Source organism: Rhinichthys klamathensis, unplaced genomic scaffold, assembly GCF_029890125.1.
Source record: "Rhinichthys klamathensis goyatoka isolate OS25496 unplaced genomic scaffold, OSU_Roscu_1.1 h1tg000165l_1, whole genome shotgun sequence".
Lineage (NCBI taxonomy): Eukaryota > Metazoa > Chordata > Actinopteri > Cypriniformes > Leuciscidae > Rhinichthys > Rhinichthys klamathensis.
Window position 1 is genome coordinate 3,444,393 of NW_026606697.1, and position 22,551 is coordinate 3,466,943.

Sequence of the window (22,551 nt, forward strand, 5' to 3'; positions counted from 1 at the left end):
AAAGGAGTGGGTGGGTTTTTATCACTGTAGGGTGGTTGTGTACAGTACACACACTGCCAACACACATTTATGTCCAAACACCATGCAAAAGTGAATTTTGCATAATAGGTCCCCTTTAAGTTCCTCTTTGTCTTCATGGAATACATTTTTTTCTTTGGTCAGCTAGCTCTTAACTCTACTTAAATAACTACACATCCACTCTCACTTCCTCTGTTTTTGTCTGTTCCTCTCCATGCTCATCATCATCATTTCTCTCAGCTCATTCTGAACCGGATCGGATGAGCTGTTCCTTCATTACACCTAACGTTCCTCTCCAGTACCCCCTGTCATGCACCGCTCTTGACCCTTCTGTCCCGATCCTCTCCACTTCCCGTGTCCAACCCCTCCGTGTCCCGCAGACACGAGCCTCCCCGTACGCCTTCACTGTACCCGCATTCACACGCGCTCATCCACCTGCCCTGCCCAAAATCTTCCATCCGCCGACTGGCTCAGGTACAAACACTCATCCACCCGGGGCAATGCATCTCCATACCTCAGAGATCACCCACACACTCACTCTACTGTGTTATTACTTACAGTACATGTTTCCATCATTCATATTTTTAGATAGTTTGGTTTAAAGGTGCATTAAGCAATTAATTACAAAATATTTTAGACCTAAAGAACTGAATGTTACCATCGAAGCACATTTTCGCCTTTTGGAGTAAATAAAATAACTTTATACACCACATTTTAAAAGTTTGGGGTCGGTAAGATTTTTTAATTGTTTTTTTTAAAAGTCTCTTATGCTCACAAAGGCTGCATTTGTTTGATCAATGTTTGTTATATTATATTTTAAAATGTAATTTATTCCAGTGATGGCAGTGCTGAATTTTTCAGTCCAGTCTTCAGTGTCACATGATCCTTCAGAAATCATTCTTGAATGCTGCTTTTGTGCTCACGAAACAATTTTTTTAATCAATTTTGAATATGTTGCTTTTTTTCAGGATTTAAAGTTCAAAATAAACAGCATTTCCTTAAAATAGAAATATTTTGTTACAATAATAAATGTCTTTAATTGTAGTAATTAATAAGTTGTATTAATTTGTTTCTTTAAAAAAAAATCTTATTAACCCCAAACTTTGGAACCAAGTGTGTCTCATAAAGTCTCTATATCTTGCAATCAGAACTTTATATCTCACAGTTTGACTTTATATCTTACATTTTGACTATTTCTTTTTTTAACTGAATTTATGCTGAATATCTACATGAAATTCCTGCATGAATAACTGCATACAATTCTAAAGACCTAATAAATAACGTAAGAGACTTAAACAAGAAATGTATTAGAAATATTTGTTTCTGAAATAGTTCCTTATTCTGGAGAGGTTTCATGTTTTGAACATTTATACAATTAGTTTTTTTTTTTACATACTTGACTTCTAGGTTCATTAAAAGGAGTCTTAATTGACTTTTGGAAAACTGCCCCATAAAAAAAACAAGTACATTTTACAGCTGCTGTTCATTGAAGCAACAGCCAGATCCCCATAGCAACTGATGAAGCACCCTGTGAATCTGTTCATCAAGCTAGCTGTATATTACGCTCCTGACTTTGAGCATTCATGCTCTGTCACAACTTGATCTAATGAACCTTATTTACTTTTATACAATGTGTGTTTTTTGCCTTCATTAAAACGCACACATCAACAGATTTACAAAAGCTGTAGCTTTACATTCTTTGTCCTTTTTCCCCCCTCTACCTCTCATCATACTGTCGTTTTTCCTTCTTCCTATAAGTTGCTGTAACTGTCCCTCAAAGGCCGTCTGGAGGTCTTGCTATCTCTGAGTTACTGGAGAGCAGTCGCTCTTCTGAGGGCGGTTCAGTCCCTCTCCCGCAGCCCCTCTCTTTTCTTCCTGGGATTAGCATACCCTTCTCTCATTCCTCCTCTTCTTCTGCTCAATCCTCCTCATCCCCTCAGCCGACCCCTCTTCCAGATGTAACCCAGACAGGTAATGAGTGTTGCCCGAAAAGATGGTGGCTGTAGCTTGTAAATAATTGTTTTGTAGCTAGAATTAAAGGCACAATATGTAAGATTTTTGGATTAAAATATCCAAAAACCACTTGAAAAGTGTTATATATTTTGTTGACTTGTGTACTTACATTATCAGAAGTGTTTTCAACAATGTTTAAATCCAGAGAAATCAGCTATTTTAACCTGTGTCAATGCATCGCCCGTCAGTGACGTCATATCACAGTGGATATGACATACCACAGTTACGTTAATAAAACATTTAATACATTAGCTCATCCGTGAACATGATTTCTGCCTGAGTCTCGTCGGATAGCTTTCCATCGGCTGTAGATTCCTCACTCATTCATGGTGTCATCAAGCTACGCCTTTGTTATTGTTTTGAATAATCGACCTCTATTGGCGAAACTTACATACTGTGCCTTTAACTGTGTAACGTATTTTTGCTTATTTGCACTTCCATTCAATCTTGTTTTCTTCATTCTTCTCCTTTCTGTCTCATTTTTTTCCTCCTCTGATTTAGCCACTTTATCTGCCGCTCGTAGCAAGACCTCGAGACCTCAAAGCTTCCCCTCTTCTCGCTCCTCCCCTTCTGTTTTTGACCCCTCCTCCTTTGAATTTGGCTCCTCCCCTCATGGTTCAATGACTCAACCTGCACCACGGGCCTCAAAAATCTACCGCGCCTCATTGGCTGAGCCAGGCTCCGCCCTCACAAAGCCCTCGAGCATGCCCTCTGCCACTGAGACAGGTACATGGGCAGATGTTCGTATTTAACACCGTTTTTAAATGAGATGGAATTTGATTTTAAAGTTCGTTTTGAACCCACATTTTTCATATTTAGTACCTGGCATTCTAAAAAAATTATTTCTAAAAAGATGCATATTCGCTGTTAGGACCTCATGAATTCAAAATAAGAGATTCATGGCTTTTAGTCCATGTCTGTTAGCTTTAAGGCTTGTATACTCCTAAAACTTGAATCAAATTTTACCAGATACACTACCGTTCAAATTTTTGGTAAGATTTATGTTTTTGAAAGAGTCTCTCTTGTTCACCATGCCTGATTTATTTGATTTAAAAAAATGCCGTAAAAACGGTAATATTGTGAAATAGAAAAAAATCTATTTTTATTCTATTTTAATTTTAAAATTCCCTTAATTCCTGTGATAACAAAGCTGAATTTTCAGCTTCATTTCTCCAGTCTTCAGTGTCACACGATCCTTCAGAAATGCTGATGCTATTTTTTCTCAAGTTACATTTCCTATTATTATTATCAATGTTGAAAATATTATGAATGCATAATATTTTTGTGGAAACTGTGATGCATTTTTTTCAGCATTGTTTCATTAATAGAAAGTTCCACAGAACAGCATTTGAAATGGAAATCTTTGGTAACATTATAAATGTCTTTTTTCTTTCTTCTCCCTCTTGTATCCCTGTCTGTTTATACATGCACTCTGCCATTCATCAACCTCTGTTATTTACCATGGTCAACACCAGCATCTTGGCAAAAAGAGTGGAGGTCTCCCAAGCTGCACCCTGCTCTATGTCCTGCTCCCTTCACCTCTGCAGAACACATTAACCCGCAGCGTCATCCAAACTCGATTAACTCCTCACTTCCTGCATTGTCTTCATCCCATGTGCTTCCTCAGCCAATGGAGGTTTCTGCTATTACTCCCAATCCTGGTGTAACGTCTCCCAGTGTAGCTCCTTCCTCTGAGATGCTCAGTGCCGAGTCTGTCTCTACTTCTGGCTCTCAAACCATGTCTGCCGCCATCCTCGCTCCTCCTTCAGCATCATTGGTTTCTCTCTCTATTGCTCCTGCTGCCTCATCTAGCTCTCGGTCCACCCTTTATCCCTGTGTTTCTCCTCATCCAACTGATTCTGGTGCTCCTCTATGCTCCTCTCCTGATGTTGGTCCTGTGGTCACAGCATCTGTTGTCTCTGACTCAGGTAGAGAACAAACAAAGACTCTAGGACGACTGTTCTAAACTCGTTTGCACGTGTTAAACTGTTGAATTGATCAGTTTTCATCTTTTGAGTTTAAGATGAAAACATTCATCTGCATTGTGAAAGGGTTTCGTTTGCTCTTTCAATGGAGCATGAATATTGTGAAAGCTTTAATCCTCGCTGTCTGAATAGTTTATTCAAAAATGAAAATTGTCATTTACTCACCCTTATAATATTCCGAACCTGTTGGCTTTTGAAAAGAAGGGAATTAAATGAGCCTATGGCAGTAAAATTATGACAAAATATGATAACAAAATATGTTGAATCGCACAAATTTAAAAAACAACAACAAAAAACAATGCATTGCATCAACAGTGCTTGCATTTTAATCCGTGTTAATTTATTATCATTGAGTTACTATTATATTTTTTAAATGTATTTTCTGTTTTCTTTTGAATTGAAACAAGTATTAGTCATTTAGTTTTTTGGTAATTTTTGTGCTTGATTTTTTTTTTTTTTTTATTCTTAGAGAAAATGAGAAATGTTGCTTTGGCAAATAGCTGAAATAAAATAAGTTGTTTATTTTTTATTTAATGATTTTAGTTTTAGTTAACTATAATAACCCTTATTTTAATGCATTACATTTTCAAGAATTGCATTTTTGGTGGCTGCCATTCAACAAGATCTCAAATGAAAGGTATTTCGCTAGTTATTAAAATAAATAAATAATTTTATTTTGTTTACAATTAATAATTTTACTTTATTATATACTAATATAATATATTTTATTTTTATATATAGCCTATATAATAATACTATTATATATAATAATAAAATAATACACTTTTTATTTAAATAAACTTAATTTACTTTATTTATATATATATTATATAAAACATTTTCAGTTCATTTTATTTTGCTTGACAAATTTGCTTCCACAGATTCAGTGGATATTCAGTGTTGCACATCTAGGAACTGTAGAAATAGCAGTAGAGTACAGATGCATACTCTCATATATTTTGCATATAATTTGTATGTTTTTTTGGGTGAACCCAAACCTTTTAATTTTTTACCTCTCTGCACTCATCTCATCCTTCTCAACCATTCTTCCTTTGTAATCCTTCTCTCCTTTTTCTATCATCTTCCTTTCTCATCTGGTCATTGCCAACCCCAGAGCCTCTCCCAGAGGTCCAGACGTCCGAATGGAGACATAAGGTTGTGCCCACAGTGGTTAGACCTAATGTGCGCAGGCCAATAGCCCCTTCTCCTGTAGATGCTCCAACCTCTCCTTTCATTCTTCCTTCACCCTCTTCCATGATCCCTGACCCCCACATTCACACACAAACATCCACTCTAGCCCCTGTTATTGCCTCCATTTCAGTCCCTTCCTCTGACTCACTCACAGGTACTCACCTTTATCTGTGTTTCATTCTCATTCTGTGTGTGTTCATTATAGTTATTGTGTGTTTTACATTGATCAACAGATTTAAACATGGCTTGAGCTAGTGAGATCTGTTTTAGATTACACTCCAACATTTCTTGCATAACAGCACAGGGTCAGAAGGGCCACACATTCCATTCTTCCCAGTGGATTGCATACATCCATCATAACTATAAAACTGCTAAAAACAGTATTTCTGACTAACTGATACAATGTTTTTGATACTAGCAACATTCAGTTAAACAATTATTTTAAGTTTTATTCTAGTTTTTGAGTATTACTGGTATTCTAGTGTTGCGTTTCCCATAAACATACAGGAGTTTCAATAGTACAAAAAGAGAAATGAAACAGGGTTATTAATAACAATCGGATAACTCATATGCAATAAGTCTTAAATTACATGATGCTATGCCCCCTGGAGGACACATGAAAAAAAAAACTACCCAGTAACACCCTAGTGTTCAAAAGTTTGGGGTTGGTTTGTATTTATGTTCACCAGGGCTGCATTTATCTGATCGAAAAATACAGTGTAAACAGTAATATTGTGAAAGATTACATGATTTTTAAAAACCTGTTTTCTATTTTAAAATTGCAAAAAGTAATTTATTGCTGTTATGACAAGGCTGAATTGTCAGTATCATTACTCCAGTCTTTAGCATCACATGATCCTTCGGAAATCATTGCAATATGCTGAAAAGAAAACTACTAACAGAATTGATTTGAAATAGAAATGTTTCGTAAAATTATACATTTCTTTATTCAGCATTCTTGCTGAATAAAAGTATTGTCTTTAAAAAAAATCTTACTGGCCCCAAATATTTGAACATCATAGCAGATGCATAGTTCACATGATAAATTAGGTACCGTACATGTAATTTGCATGATTTGGATTTATTATACTGATCTTGCAAGCATATGGGTACCTTAACAAAAATGTACAAGACTTGAGCTTTCTCTCCATTCCATATTGTGTGCTGTTAACTTTAGCAGATGGAACAGATAATGCATCAGTAGAATGCTTGTTGAATGATGCCTCCTCTTTTGTGCTTAATATTTTGTAAAATATATAAAAAATTATACTGTATGTTATATTATATATATTATATTATATTTCAGAGACACACAGACAGTTAAGTGTACTACCAGAAGAGGAATATCCCAATACTGTGTGTACTGGTGAGTATTCACTACAGCTGCTCTTATTGCTATTGCTCATTGTTTATACATTTATAAATAAATAAATCTCCCTTGACATATTAGTAATTCTTTTGTGATCTCTGTGAATATCTCTGCAGCTGATGAGGATGCAAGCGCCAAACCTTCAGATGTTCCTCAGAACCACGAACCTCACCCTCGCAGAGCCGGAGTCATCAGTATAGCCAGCCAAAGACCAAACAACTCTATGGACAAGCAACGGCCTGTTTTTGGACTTGAGGTTGTCCGGCCTGCAAGAGGGTGAGTAATATGCAGAAAATTGGTTGATGTCAATAGCAAGTGCATTGATGGAGTGAAGTTGTTTGTTGACATCAGTAATGCACTGACAATTTGGTATTAATATCTGGAATACTTTAGTGTTGCATTTACTACTATGGATGACTTTATTGTGAACACTTTTTTTTTTTTTTTTGGATGCAAAAATAACAACCTAATCTATTTTTTATTTTATATTATTATTTTATATAAATATTATTATTTATATTATTATTTAATTTCATTCTTTATTTTATTTTATATTTTATATTTTATATTTTCTTATTTTATTGTATTTTATTGTATTTCATTTAATTTCATTCTTTACTTTACTTTATATTTTTTATTTTATTTGTATTATTATTTTCTTATTAATATTGTATTTTATTGTATTTTATTTTATTCTTTATTTTTTCTATTATTATTTATTTTTATTTTTTTCATTCCATTTTATATTTTATTTTATTTATTTATTTTATTTTATTTTATTTTATTCTTTATTTTTTCTATTCCTTTTTTATTTCATTTAATTTCATTCCATTTTATATTTTATTTTATTTATTTATTTATTTTATTTTATTCTTTATTTTTTCTATTATTATTATTTTTATTTTTTTTCATTTAATTCCATTTTATATTTTATTTGATTCATTTACTTTTATTTATTTTATTGTATTCTTTATTTTTTCTATTATTTTATTTTATTTTGTTTTATTTCATTTCATTCCATTCCATTCTTTATTTTATTTATTTACTTTTATTTATTTTTATATATTTTTTAGAATTATCCTGAATGGGGTTTCCTGTATTGCATACATTTTTATGGCCACTTACATTTGTGAGGACTTTAACCCTGCATTAAAACCAAAATTATATAAATTTAGTAAAAAAAAAAAAACACTTCCCACAAGGTGACTAAAGCAACAAACCAGTTTTTAATTTCATAGAAATGGTTATTGACATTTTGAGGCTATTGGGTTTCTTTTGGTGTAAATTCAGGGTCAAAGTCCCTTAATTTGCTTTTTGTATTAATTTGCATGTTAAAACACAAGTTCCACCATGATGAATGGAGGAAAAAATAATAAATGAGCATTTTTATCTTCATACCAAGCGGGGCATGAAACAATTGTTGTTTAAAATTGGTTTAAAATGACTTTGCATTTCAGCATGGTGTTTCATTAACACTATTGATTCAGAGAAAGGTAATTGACATTGGTTTAAGGTGATGCCATGCAGTATAATTTAAACTTTTCCTTGGTATCATCTCATCACTCCTCATCAGTTCTGATGTGTTTTCTTCTTAGACCAGAGAGTATGACCTCTCTGCTGCCCACTGAACATATGTCACCCAATGTCACTGATGTCTCACATTTTGAGCTGCCAAAACCAGAGCTGTCTGATACCGTTAGAGTATCCACTACTGCAGCCCTCGAAACTGTCCCAGAACCTGCTCCAGCCCCTACATTTGCCGCCCCATTAACTAAGGTCCAGATCAATCAGTCAGAGTTTTCACAGAGCTCTGCTGAGCAGGCCGTTTTACTCCCAGCTGCACATGAGCAGACAGAAGACAAGATGATTCCTTGTAAAGACAAAACAGAGCCGTTTCAAAGTAGCTTTCAATCAGCGGAAATACAAGAGCAAGAAGAACCTGTGCCACAACTGCTCTCAAATCCAGAAATGTCCCAGTCAGATCAAATTGATGAAGGGTAAGTATGTTCTGCATGCGTCCGTCAAATTTGGTAGTATATAGTTACTGTGTTACATTTTATGCTTATTATGCTATATTAATATGTGTTGCGGTCCATTCGCTTATTATTATTATTTATAAATCCATTTTACATCCTCCCTCTGATCTCTGTTCTAATGTCCCTGTCCCTCAGCGCCAAAAGCATGGCCGCTTTGCTGCCCTCTTGCCCAAAAGTATCACATTCTCCTTGGTCACCATCCATATTGGTTGATAAAACAGTTGAAAATCAAAAAGGAGACTTGTTTGTAGATGGACTACCTAGAATGAACCAGGAATTAAGTGTTCTCCCCCTAATCGACAGTTCTCCATCTGTTCCCAGCATGATGTATCTTCTTCCAGCCTGTCCGAAAACTGCTTTTGTACCTGGGATGCCATCTATTAACTTTCAAGACACTAAGTGGCCTTGGGAAGGGTCTGTGAAGATACTGAAAGAGTACATTCAAAAAGAGAAACCAGCAAAATGTATTCAAGATATGGATTGCTCATTGTATGATGGGATCCCTGTGGAAAATATGATATCACTACATTTAACTTGCCCAAGAACTGCCAGCATTCCTGGATTCCCATCTTTGCCTTACAATATGGTCAGTCTTCTACCATTATGTCCAGATGTCTCTGTAGTTCCAGGTTTTCCTTCAAGATATCCAATCACTTGCACAGATGAAATCTGGCCTAAAGAGAATTTAGTATTTTATTTTAAGAAAAGTAAGAAACAGATTTTGCCAGCATCTTCAATGAAGGTGGATTCTGAAACTGCAAGAAATATGGTTGCGTTGAGGTCATCTTGTGCGGAAGCACCCAGGATTTCAGGATTTCCATCTGCTCCAAAACCAGTTCCACTAAGTATGGTCAGGATTTCACCATGTTGTCCTAAAGTTTCCTGCATTGCTGGATTTCCGTCTGCAAAAGAACTTGGCAGTCAAAATATCATCCAACAATGGCCGACCAACAATGAAACATCTCTGATAATAGCACAAAAGAACCAGTCCAGTTTGCCTCAAGTTGTAAACATATTGAAAGAGGACCAGTTAACCGGGATAGTGAGCTTAGTACCATCTTGCCCAAGAAAAGCGAGGACTCCTGGTTTTCCATCTGCACCAAAACGAAAACAAGACACTGCATTCTGTATGACAAAACTCCTACCTTCATCTCCAACAGCCTCTTGTGTCCTTGGAATATCAACTATACAAATTCTTCCAAGCACATCAGATTCACTTAAGCAGTGGCCAAAGGACATTAAACCATTTTGGATGAAGACACTAACATCTCAGCCATGTCATTTAATCTGTCCATATCCAGCGCAGTATGAAGTTACAGAAAACAAATCTATTTTTAACAATATGCTGTCATTGATACCATCTTGCCCTAGAAAAGCAAGAAAACCTGGATTTCCTTCTGCACCGTGGCTCGTGCCTAAAACACAAATAACGTCTGGTACTCTGTCAACATGCCCTCAGACAGCTAAAACTCCAGGCTTCCCCTCTTTAGACCCAAGCAAAATTGATAAGGCTATGGTAAATAATTGGCCTTTTAAGGAGAAAGCCTTTTTTGCGAGAAGGTGTTCGCCAATGTTCACATCTGACAGGTTAAACATTTATAATCAGAACAAAGAGAGTTTTAAAGAAATGTATGCTATTTTGCCAAGTTGTCCAGTGAAAGCAAGTGTTCCTGGCTTTCCATCTGCACCAAAGCCCAAATTAATGCTTTATCTTTTCCCTTCTTGCCCAACATTTTCAAATGTGCCTGGGATGCTATCAAGTGTAATATCTGAAGTGGAATTCCAGTGGCCTGAAAATGAAAGGCCATTATGGGTTAAACAATTAAGCAGAAAATGTCAGTCCATGCAAGCAGTTCCACCTCAGTACAGAGAAATGAATGATAAAGCTATCATTAGGGATATGGTAGCTTTGCGCCCAAGTTGTGCAACCAGTGCTAAATTACCCGGCTTCCCATCTGCCCCAAAACTAAAAACTAAGAAGGCACCAGATATGGTTTCCCTCATGCCATCTTGTTCACATTTTACAAAAGTATTAGGTATGCCATCTGTTGATTTAGGAAATGAAGCAATGGATTCAAGTGCATGGCCTGTGGATGCAAAGCAACTGTACAGGAGGACCTCAAAGAATGAGTCTGATATGGTATGTTCTTCCTTAACAAACTTGAATCAAACATATGACAATCACCTGAATTCAGACGTAGAAGACATGGCTATGATGCTGACATCCTGTGCAAAGCGGTCCAGTGTCCCTGGCTTTCCATCCACATGTTTTGAATCTCCACATATTCTTTATCAGACAAATAATAGCCAAGCGTCAATAGAAGATGTTTGCCATAAACAAGAAACTTTAGCTGTACTTGGTCCAGCAGAAATTGAAATGGACCTGTCCAGTGCAAAACAGTCTGGCAGTAGTTTTGCATTAGAGAAGACCAAGGAGAATGTGAACTTTTGGGCAAGGTGTGAGGAAGGACAAAAGGGAATTCTGGAGAGGGGGTAAGTTCAGAAGTTGAGAAGTTCATTTTGAATTGCTTATCAGTGGATAGTGCATGAAATACTTTGACACTTGTTTCTAGGAAAATGCATTTCAGAATGTGGCACTCCATACCAGACATGCCACTATTACTGACTGTTGAGGAGAGGTGAGTTTGGCAAGGAAACATAAGATAGAGTATTAATTTATTGCTTTGCCTTGCCCTAATTGCATCAGAATTTTCCCGTCTGCATAACATTTATCCACTGTGCTCTTAAAGGCATAGTTCACCCCAAAAGGAAAAATGCTGTTCCAAACCTGTATGAATTTCTTATTTAGTCAGTAGACCCTACAAAGTTGACCCTTTCATTTTTGGGTCAACCATGCCTTTAAATTGATAAATGCCTAATGGTGTGAAAACTAGGCACAGCAAACGATGTGTAGTGAAGACAATTTAGGCCTGCTGTAGTTGTTGAGCCCATCAGTTAGTTCATGAAGTGTTCAGGAGGACACGTTCATTGAAACAGTTAATTGGCTGCCAGCAAATGGAATGACGCATGCAGTCAAATTGTCTTGTATTGTCATATGAGATCTGATTATATGCTTATTTTTCTCAGCTGTCAAAGCATAAGTGCTCAGATTCCACCTTCTGAAAACTACGGAGACACTCTGACTGAAAACGTGGACGTGGTTGAAGGTATATTATGGGCTGCACAAGACAGAACAGAACAGTTTGTTGACGCTTTACAGAAAGAAGAAGAGACTACAGAAGATCACAATAGTCTGGTCCCTTCTACAGCAAAAGATCGACCTACAGGACTGCAACAAGAGTGTGTACCAAACATGGTAGATCTTCTTCCATCATGTCCACTGTTCTCAAGAGTTTTTGGATGTCCATCTACAGCGCTGTCAAGCATATGCAAAACAGACCTAATCAACTGGCCAACTGATTTAAGTGTAATTTGGGATGAGCCATGTAGATCAACAAAAAATATTTTGTTTATGCCATATTTCGACAAATCCCCCTTTGAGGCAAAAATGGTGTCCCTGACATGCATATGTCCAAATGAAGCAAGAATTCCTGGCTTTGCATCTGCTAAAAGACTCACAGAGGCCCCATGTCCATCTTGCCCAGAAACATCCATTGTTGTAGACACATCTTCACAGACCCCAGTTCCAGAAGAAAAGCATCACAAGGAGTGGCTGAGCATTGAAACATCATTATTGGAAGAACTTCCTGAGCCAAAGCAAGTTTTAGACATTGATAGCCCAGTTGAGTATTTAGAGATCCCTGTAATGATGGTGGCCACAGTCCCATCTTCAACACTTAATCCTGATTTTCCATCTGCATCAAACAGTGAAGAAATAATTACTCAATCATGTGATAAATTAGACATTCAAGAGTCTACAGTTGCTGATTCTAAACAAAGGGATGATTCCAAGCCTGCGAATGAGATATTAAACTTCATTTCTGAAAACGCTGCACAAATTCCAGATTCTACCCCTGAAACCCAAATTGAGCCAAATATGTTGGAGCTTCTCCCATCCTGTCCGGTGCTTTCTAGAATCCCTGGATGTCCATCTCTAAGGGTCCTTGAAAGCAAGGAGTGCATTAGTTATCAATCAATAATCTTTTGCAATGTACTCAAAGATAGACAGACTGGTATTTTTGATCCCAGTACAGATGAAAAAGACTCACAGATTATAGCTCTGGCACCAACATGCCCACAAGCGTCATGTATTCCTGGCTTTCCATCTAGACCACAACCTAAGTCACAGATGGAGCTGAACATGCAAAACATTTGTCCCTCTTGCCCAAAGGTTTCAAATGTAGCTGGTTGTCCGAGCATCCAGATCCCAAAGACGTCCGATTGGCCTATGAGTACAGTCATTTTGTGGTCAAGTCAATTAAAGAAACTCCCTGTTGTTTTGGACATGGACAAGAAATGGAAAGAAAATGGTCATAGAATGTATGCTCTGGCACCTACATGTCCATCAGTGGTCTGTATTCCAGGGTTTCCATCTGTGCCCGAACCAATAATGCTTTGCATGCTTCCAGCTTGCCCGGAGAAGTCAATTGTTATTGGATTTTCTGCTAAAAGAGAGCATTTAGATTGGTCTATTGACAAGAAAACATTGTGCAATGCATCTTTTAAAAAACAACCTGTTGTTCTTGTTGACAGAGTAGATTGGCTCAGTGAATTAACTAAAATAATGTTTGCATTGGCTCCAACCTGTCCATCAAAGGCAAGAATACCAGGATTTCCATATGCACCTAAGCGCAAAGCTACACTTCCTCCCAATATGGTTGATCTTCATCAGTGTGTTCCGAAGGCTTCAAGAATCATGGGATTCTCATCATATGAGAGAATAAACACAGGACCATGGTTTGCAGATGAAACACCCCTGTTGAAGAGTCCATTGAGAACCAGATCAGAACTGCTTTTCCAGTTTAATTTAGCAACTCCATATGAAGAAACAGACAAATATATTTTGCAGAGGATGTTTACACTAGTGCCCACCTGCCCGAGAGAAGCATGCATACCTGGTTTTCCCTCTGTTCCTCAGGTTAAAGTGGAGGGCTTCTATCTCAGTAAAGAACCAGACATAGTCAGCATTTTGCATTCTTGCCCAATTCTTTCTTGTATCGAAGGTGTTCCTACAGTAAAACTTATGCCCATAGAAGAGTCTCAAGAAAGGATATGGTCCGCTCAGAAGCCTATATGGGTCAAACCTCTTAAAGAAAGACCAGTTTTCTTTTTAAGTTGTACAAAGGATTATGAAGAGTATTCAAAAACTATGTTCTTGCTTACTCCTACCTGCCCTAATAAGGCCAACAATTATGGTTTTCCATGCTCAGAAAGTCTAAAACAAGAAGAGCATGTGATGACATTTGTCTTGCCATCTTCAGAAGCTTCATTCCCTGCAAATGATGAAATAGGTTTCAATAACCTGGCCACTGAAGTGTCATGTTCTCCAGTTGAAGCGAGGCTTCCTGATTTCCCACATGCTTCTACATATGCATTTTTTCCATCAAGTCTACCACAAGAACACATTGAATTTGATGCCAAATTTACTCAATACATAGAATCAGAAAGGAATCAATCACTGGACATAACAGGAACTGGTAAGATACCCAACATTAGAGTTAGGCTTTAACATTAAACAAAATGTATTCTCAGAAATGTTAAGATTTTTTAAATGTATTTTTTTTAAAGATAATCCTAAAGAAATAGGACGTTTTCACAAGATGCCCTTGGTTGAAGGGTGAGTTACATGGCATGTTTTTTATTTGTGTTCTGTTGCTGCATTTGCAATAGATTTTGACATTGTTTGATTTGCTTTACGTAACTGCAGACCACATTTCTTACAGTTGTTTTACTACTTTATTATATTATATTATATTATATTATATTATATTATATTATATTATATTATATTATATTATATTATATTATATTAAATTATATTATAATGATCTTGACATTGTTTTGGCTTTATGGAAGCTTTATGCAAGCTTGTTCATGTAAAGACAACACCCATTGTGTCATTCAAAATAATCCAATAAAATATGCCTCAACATGATTTGAATTAACTGGCTATGAGTTTCGCACTAACACTATTATATCATCTCACTGTATGGTGTACCCTAAAGATTTTGGGTGTGTGTACGAGAGATACGCATGGTGCATGTGAATTGCATCACAGACCCTGCAGACTTCACTTTTAACTCGTGAACTATTCTGTATCAGTATTGAAAACCATCAGGAGAAGTCTCTTTTAGAGGAGCAACATGTCGGGGAGCAGTCCACTAGTAAAACCCATGATACCGCAGAGCCAGGAGAGACTGCTCTAATGTTAGGATGGGAGGTTTTGGAGGCAGAGGATACTTCCACAGAAAAGGAAGAATCTTCTGGTCTTGTTCAGAGTATAGTTGATGTCTTTCACAGAGGGTAAGATCGAATAACATAACTGAGTGAAAAAATTGAGCATGTTGGGATGAATATTTGTTGGAGAAAAACACTTAAAATCTATGTAGGTCAATGTTTTTTGTTTTGTTTTAAGTTTTGTAAGATTTATATAAATGTAATGAGAAATCAATAAAATGACTCCTAACCATATACAAATGTTTTCTTTTGTTAGAGCAATTTATTTTCATTTACAGTAATATCATATTTTGCCGTTTATTGTTAGGAAAACTGTTTTTTTTTTTTTTTTTTTTTTACTTTTCACATTTTAAGTGTTGCTTTCTTTTAGTTATGAGACCGTTGCAGCAATATTGCAGCCCTCTAGCTCTGGATCGGTAACGGACGCTTTAGATCCTCTCAACAGCCTTTCATCCTCTGTGGATCTCGAGGGCAGCGGGACTCGCATAGCTAGTGGAAGTTATCAGTCATTGGAGGCAGCAGAGCCTGAGGTGTTCGATTCTGCTGAACCCTACATGTGGCGTTTGGTTAGTGGTTGTTCAGAAACATCACTGTCATCAAAAGAATCTGAAAGCTGGTTTGTTGAAGATGAAGAATTTTGCCTAATGCGGAAGTGGCCCCCCCTGACGGAGGCTGACCTTCATGAGATAACTAAAGAAGAGAAGGATAACACATGTGCTGACTCCTTGATTCAAGGGGGTATAACATATGTTCAAGAGGAAACCTGTAATGATGAGATTGTGACAGAAAGTAAAATGTTTGAGACATTGAGGGATGAGGTGTCCACCACAATATTTCAAGAGGAGGGGTGAGTTAATCAAGAGTGTTGCATTCAAACCCAACAACGTCAGTCCTGCAAACAGCAGCATGGCTATATTATGTTTTATTTTATTTTAGCGGTTTCCTCCTCACATTGGCACACATTTTGCAGTGAAATGGCTGTAATTAAAAAAGAAAGAAAGACAAATTGTCCATGTGTTTAATTCTGCTTTTTGCCCTAAAGGTGCACTGTGCCATTTTAATGCCCCTAGTGGCGCAAAATGGAATTGGAGAAATAATGATTGTGGCCCAATGAGTTGTCAGCATTCAAATAATACCATTAGCAGACAGGAACTATTTTGAAAGAGCCACAGTTTTTACTTACTGTTATATCTTCACATATAACTGGGAAGAGAAAGTATTTTAAAACAACAACAACAACAACAACAAATACACTGCACCCTTAAAGACATTTGTTTGTTTAGCTAAGATTGTGATATCTGTGCTGTTATTACAAAATCTGCATCTGTTGTGACTTTAATTTACTCGTTGCATGTTGCAAAGGTATGCCATTTCTGATGGCTGTACTTTAAGCTGTGGTAATGTTGCTTGATAAAAAAGTATGTATCTGTTGGCTGTGGTTTATAAGTGTGTCATTGGAAAGCAGTATTCGTTACTTATCTCAAAACAAAAATGAATGTAGTGACACTGTATTTTTGTCCTTAAGGCCACAACAGCATATTGTGCAAGAAGTCTCTCTTTTCATCCAAAGGACTAAGGACGAATTGCTGGATGAAGAAACACCTATGTCTTTACTGTTTTTAAATAATCCTAATAACCCAAAGACTGTTGCAGAACAGACTGATGTTTCAACTTCAGAAGAACTTTTGCCACCAAGAAGGAGCAAGAGGCAGGATATTCTTCAAGAGAACATTCTGTTATCAACACCAGTTTCCAATCCAGCTGAACCAAATGCTCAAAGTGACAACATCTGTGTCATAAAACAAACTGGACAGAATTCTCAGAGTACTTCACACAGTGTACAGCCAGTTACAGCCCTCACCACCATCCAAAGTTCATCAACTACGGCAGATGAAGGTACATCTTTAGAAACGCATGTACCTGTCCCATTGTCACGGACCAAGAAACGCGAAAGTGCTTATTTTCCTGTAGATACTTCAGTGAAAGAAGCAGCTGAAAATGAGTTAAAGGTATCCAAAATTGAGATTTGTTCACCAGCACCCAAAGAGAAGCCCACACCCCAAGAAATTATAGCATCCTGTCATAGCAACGATGGAGAAAACGTTCCCCTATTGCCTCCAAAAGTCACACAAGTGTGTGCTCCTCAAAGGCGGAAGAGTAAAGCTCAAACCAGCATAAATGATGCCAATGAAGAGTTTGAAATAAAGAGCATGTTGTCTTCTGTCATCAGCGATATGTCTCTGTCTGAAGAGACAAGAAAGGCCGAAGCTGGTAATGAACTGAACATGAAAGATCAGGTACAGCTGGATTTGAATGTTCCTGATATGTCTGAAGTGAAAATGCGAAACAAATGCATTTATCTTCCAGTTCCAATGGCACGTGTGAAGAAACGTTTCAGTGGTTCTTTTACAGATGATCTCCCAGACCCTTCATCCACACCTCCTTCTGAAGCAGATTCAGATAACATTGCTCTTCAAACAGAAGACCAACAGGATTCAAGTCTGCCAGTGAAAATGCCATGTATAAAGAAACGTCTCAGTGGTTCTTTTCCAGATGATCTCCCAGCCCCTTTATCCACCCTTGTCTCTCAAGCAGATTCAGACAACATTGTTCGCCAAACAGAAGACCATAAAGATTCAACACTGCCAGTCCCAGTGCCACGTATAAAGAAACGCCTCAGTGGTTCTTTTCCAGATGATCTCCCAGCCTCTTTATCCACCCTTGTGTCTCAAGCAGATTCAGACAACATTGTTCTCCCAACAGAAGACCATCAAGATTCAACTCTGCCAGTCCCAGTACCACGTTCAAAGAAACGTCTCAGTGGTTCTTTTCCAGATGATCTCCCAGCCCCTCCAACCACCATTGTGTCTCAAGCAGATTCAGACAACATTGTTCTCCAAACAGAAGACCATCAAGATTCAACTCTGCCAGTCCCAGTACCACGTTCAAAGAAACGTCTCAGTGGTTCTTTTCCAGATGATCTCCCAGCCCCTTCATCCACCCTTGTGTCTCAAGCAGATTCAGACAACATTGTTCTCCAAACAGAAGACCATCAAGATTTAACTCTGCCAGTCCCAGTACCACGTATAAAGAAACGACTCAGTGGTTCTTTCCCAGATGATCTCCCAGCCCCTTCATCCACCCTTGTGTCTCAAGCAGATTCAGACAACATTGTTCTCCCAACAGAAGACCATCAAGATTCAACTCTGCCAGTCCCAGTACCACGTTCAAAGAAACGTCTCAGTGGTTCTTTCCCAGATGATCTCCCAGCCCCTTCATCCACCCTTGTGTCTCAAGCAGATTCAGACAACATTGTTCTCCCAACAGAAGACCATCAAGATTCAACTCTGCCAGTCCCAGTGCCACGTATAAAGAAACGACTCAGTGGTTCTTTCCCAGATGATCTCCCAGCCTCTTTATCCACCCTTGTGTCTCAAGCAGATTCAGACAACATTGTTCTCCCAACAGAAGACCATCAAGATTCAACTCTGCCAGTCCCAGTACCACGTTCAAAGAAACGTCTCAGTGGTTCTTTCCCAGATGATCTCCCAGCCCCTTCATCCACCCTTGTGTCTCAAGCAGATTCAGACAACATTGTTCTCCCAACAGAAGACCATCAAGATTCAACTCTGCCAGTCCCAGTACCACGTTTAAAGAAACGTCTCAGTGGTTCTTTTCCAGATGATCTCCCAGCCCCTTCATCCACCCTTGTGTCTCAAGCAGATTCAGACAACATTGTTCTCCCAACAGAAGACCATCAAGATTCAACTCTGCCAGTCCCAGTACCACGTGTAAAGAAACGACTAAGTTGCTCATTTCCAGATGATCTCACTGATCCCTTGACTTGTCCACCTCCTCCTGTAGATTCTCTTAACGTAGAAGTCCTTCCTCTCTCAGACAATAAACAATGTTCCGTCGAAGTGCCCATGCAGGTGAGGGCAGAATCAGGGATTAACAGCCTTGAGGATTCATCCACCACAATTGCAAAAGAACTAGAGCTAAACAAAAAGGAGTCCGGTTTAGACCTCACTGGACAGATAGTTCCTGATGTGACAGTAAACAGTGAAATACACAAGACTGGTGCTCCACTTGGTGAACATTGTGAGGAAAATGGGGAGAAGTCTCCTGTGAAAGAGCAACAAATTGAAAAAGATCAAAGTGTTGAGGAAGAAAAGGATGCTGTACATTCTGGAGATAATGAGGTTGATTTGAGCATGGACACTTTAGATGACTCAGGCGTTGTCTTAGATGTGTCGGGGTAAGTTTTGTAGGACCGACTGTCCCATTTGTAGACATTACACTTGCACATTTTTATTTTCTATAAGTGCTGTAACTGGTCACTAGAGGTGCTCTGTCTTTTGACCAATAATGTTGCTTCCTCAATGTTGGGGTTTCAAAAACAATGCCAATGTATGGTTAATTTAGTCATTAATGGTTTGACCTTTAAGTTAAACTGTTTGTCTTTATGAAAAAATTGCTAAATGTAAATAAAATAAATGAATGTATGATAAAGATAAAGACATTGGTGCTCGTTTGTTTAATTTTGATGTCATGCTTTGTGAAACTAATTCTGAATTTATTTTTATGCTTGAAAGAGATGTATTTACATGAGTTGGAATAGCTTTTGCAATATTGGTTTATTTAGATGTAGAAATCAGCAGTTTTGTTTAATATTTCTTTTGTTTCTTTTATCTAGACAAGAAGCAGCTGAAGACTCCTCAAGTTTTCCTGTTCCAATGCCTCGCGTGAAGAAACGTTTAAGTGCCTCTTTCCCAGAAGACGTCAGCCAATCAGCCAATCAGCTTCAGGTTTCAGGAAAGGCTAATACTGAGCCCACAGTGCCTGTTCGTAATAAACGTAGAGCTGCAGCAGATGCCATGGACCTTCAGGGAAGTTTCACAGCTCACACATCGCCGACCAGTGAAATAGAGGTTGATGGATCTACTGCTTTTTTATTATGTTGATTGTTACCATATTAATGAGCAGGTGGTTAATTTGTTCTGCGTTCAAATCCAGATTACGACCTTGGTGAATTCAAGCCAGTCTCTGTTGGAATGGTGCCAAAAGGTCACACAAGGTTACAAGGGTGTGCGAATAACAAATTTCAGCACCTCGTGGAGAAACGGCCTTGCTTTCTGTGCCATCCTGCATCACTTCCATCCAAATAAAGTGTGGGTGTTTTAATGTGGAAGAAGGCATACATGTTAAATGGTTTATGTATATTTGATCAACTCAATCTTATTCAATATCATGTTTGTTTGCTATTTTGTCTTTAGGAATTATGAAATGCTGGATCCGTATGACATTAAACGCAACAACAAGAAGGTGATCCACCCCTTTTAATAATTGATAATGACTGTTTTTTTCTCCCTGTGATCAGGAAATGGTAAAAAATAAAGATTTTTCTATTCGTAGGCATTTGATGGCTTTGCTGAACTCGGCATCTCCAGGCTGATAGAGCCCACTGACATGGTGCTGCTGGCAGTTCCCGACAGGCTCATCGTGATGACGTATCTCAACCAGATCCGCACCTGTTTCATGGGCCAGGAGCTCAGTGTCATTCAGATCGAGAAGAACAGCAGCGAGTCCAGTTATGCTGTTGGTGAAAAGAGGGAGGAAGCCGATCCTGAAGCCGCTGCTCGCTACTGTGCCGAAAGGCTTCAGAGCAGCGGACTCACTCTAGAGACCAATGGAAGCTTCCCTGAAAGGGAGGGAAAGGTCGGTGCCTTGGTCCCACCTCCAAGAATGAAGCGAACACAGGGCCTGAGCCAGGATGGAGGTTCAGGGTCTGCACAGCCTCCGGTGGCACCACCCAGAACTCACGCCTCAAAAGCTTTTTCTCACGTCAAGGATGCAGATCTTGTAAAAAAACGCAGATCGAAGCTGCGGGGAGAGTCACTGGATGAGCCCGAACCACACGAACAGCAGAGCAGTACAGAGGTATAACATTAAAAACATACTCTACTAGTTAAAAGCAGTCATTTAGCAGCCATTACTTCAGTCTACAACATCACATGCTTCTCCACAAATCATCAAATTAGCATATTGGAATGATTTCTGAAGGATCGTGTGATGCTAAAGACTGGAGTAATGAAAATTCAGCTTTGACATCACAGGAATAAATTACATTTCAAAAGATACTGAAATAGAAAACATTTCTTTTAAATTGTAATAAATGAGAGATATATTGTTTTTGAAGCTGGGTTGTATTATGTATAGTGTACTATATATTTTTTTCGTCTTTTTGAGTAATTTTTTTTCAATTTTCATGGTTAATCTGTATAAACAGTATTATATTACTGAGCTGCTGTACATTATGATGTTTTTACCCAGACTGCATCAGTCCAAGCAGAAACCGAGGCAGCCAGAGGAGGTTCAGAGTCCCGTAAGATTTAACTCAGAACACGCCTTTCAAAGACTTTTTTACACTGTCAAATTGATAACCTAGGCTGAACATGTTTTCTGCAGAGTGTAAGAATTTCTGAAAAAAATTCAGTTTTTGTATTGTAAACTATTGTGAAATGTTGTTGATCATGTTCTTCTGTCTTGCTTTTAATTGGAAACGTAGAAATTGTTGAAGAGGCCACTGCAGGAGACAACCAGGTCATTCATTGATTTTCTATTTGTGACTTGATGATTAACATCAGTTGAAACATTGCCTAAACTAATAAGTCTTTCATAGTTTGGTTTATACATGTTAGCTCCAAACCAATATTTGAAAAAGTTGCAAATGCATATACATGGGTTTTATTTCTATTTGCAGGATATCAGTCAATATGTACTTGGTGAGATGCAGGCGCTGGATGCTGAACAGAGGCAGATAGATCGCAGAGCAGACATTGTGGAGAAGAAACTCAGAAGACTTATGGAATCTGGTAAGTCAATGAGTACAGTAGTTAGAGTGCCTATTTTTACCAAGCACCAAATCAAAGCTCAAAAATTGTATAACTTAAAAAAACATAAATCATACTGTATATACAGTATATATATAATATTTCTTATTACCAATGTTTAAAAAATCAACTGTGCTGTTTAAAGGTGCAGTAAGTGATTTCTGAGAAATGCTGTTGAAAGTGGATCGCACTGAGCAGCACAACTTGTCCAATCAGCAGTAGGGGGCGTGTCCACTCATGATGGGGGAGGACAGAAAGTGAGCAAGAGGGAGGTTTGAAGATAGACTATAGTCAAGTCCAGGGCCAGGGGAAGACAATCCGTGCTCTGGGCAAAAAAGGAATATGCTGCCCCCTACGTTAAAAAACAAAACAAAAAAGCCAATTTATCACATATTGACCTATACTGTTGCCTTAAGACAGATGTAATGAATTAATACAGTTGACTCACCATTTAAAAGAGGACCTTTCTTGCTTTGGCTGCTGAAAACTCTTCTTGAAGTAATCCAATTTGCAACAGATTTGGTGCTCAATTGAAATCTCGGCCAATCCATTCAAACGATCTTGTGGCTATGTTTACATGCACACCTTTTTTCAATCGGAACTGAATTAATTCCAATTGATGAATCCGAGCGTAGTGTTTAGCCTACATGAACACTTAATAAAGATCGGGTTGGTGTGCGCGTTTATGT

The 22,551-nt window shown here is 37.9% G+C and overlaps 1 protein-coding gene across 7 annotated transcripts in view; it reads left to right on the plus strand.

The window, feature by feature from the left end:
- ehbp1l1a (EH domain binding protein 1-like 1a) overlaps positions 1-22,551 on the plus strand; it is a 41,527-nt gene that overhangs the window by 15,828 nt on the left and 3,148 nt on the right. For 2 of the 7 annotated variants that reach the window (XM_056259247.1, XM_056259248.1), the window contains 15 exons: positions 6,514-6,573; positions 6,693-6,852; positions 8,172-8,573; positions 11,700-14,209; positions 14,301-14,349; positions 14,835-15,035; positions 15,340-15,816; positions 16,495-19,227; positions 19,666-19,900; positions 19,986-20,140; positions 20,246-20,294; positions 20,385-20,909; positions 21,303-21,354; positions 21,538-21,572; positions 21,733-21,844. In XM_056259247.1, coding sequence (XP_056115222.1) covers positions 6,514-6,573; positions 6,693-6,852; positions 8,172-8,573; positions 11,700-14,209; positions 14,301-14,349; positions 14,835-15,035; positions 15,340-15,816; positions 16,495-19,227; positions 19,666-19,900; positions 19,986-20,140; positions 20,246-20,294; positions 20,385-20,909; positions 21,303-21,354; positions 21,538-21,572; positions 21,733-21,844 — 7,755 coding nt within the window. Of the gene's footprint in view, positions 1-258; positions 493-1,776; positions 1,990-2,532; positions 2,758-3,506; positions 3,960-5,130; positions 5,362-6,513; positions 6,574-6,692; positions 6,853-8,171; positions 8,574-8,914; positions 11,106-11,185; positions 11,252-11,699; positions 14,210-14,300; positions 14,350-14,834; positions 15,036-15,339; positions 15,817-16,494; positions 19,228-19,665; positions 19,901-19,985; positions 20,141-20,245; positions 20,295-20,384; positions 20,910-21,302; positions 21,355-21,537; positions 21,573-21,732; positions 21,845-22,551 lie in introns of those variants that run through there. The other 5 variants (XM_056259242.1, XM_056259243.1, XM_056259244.1 and 2 more) reach the window with 5 other exon arrangements.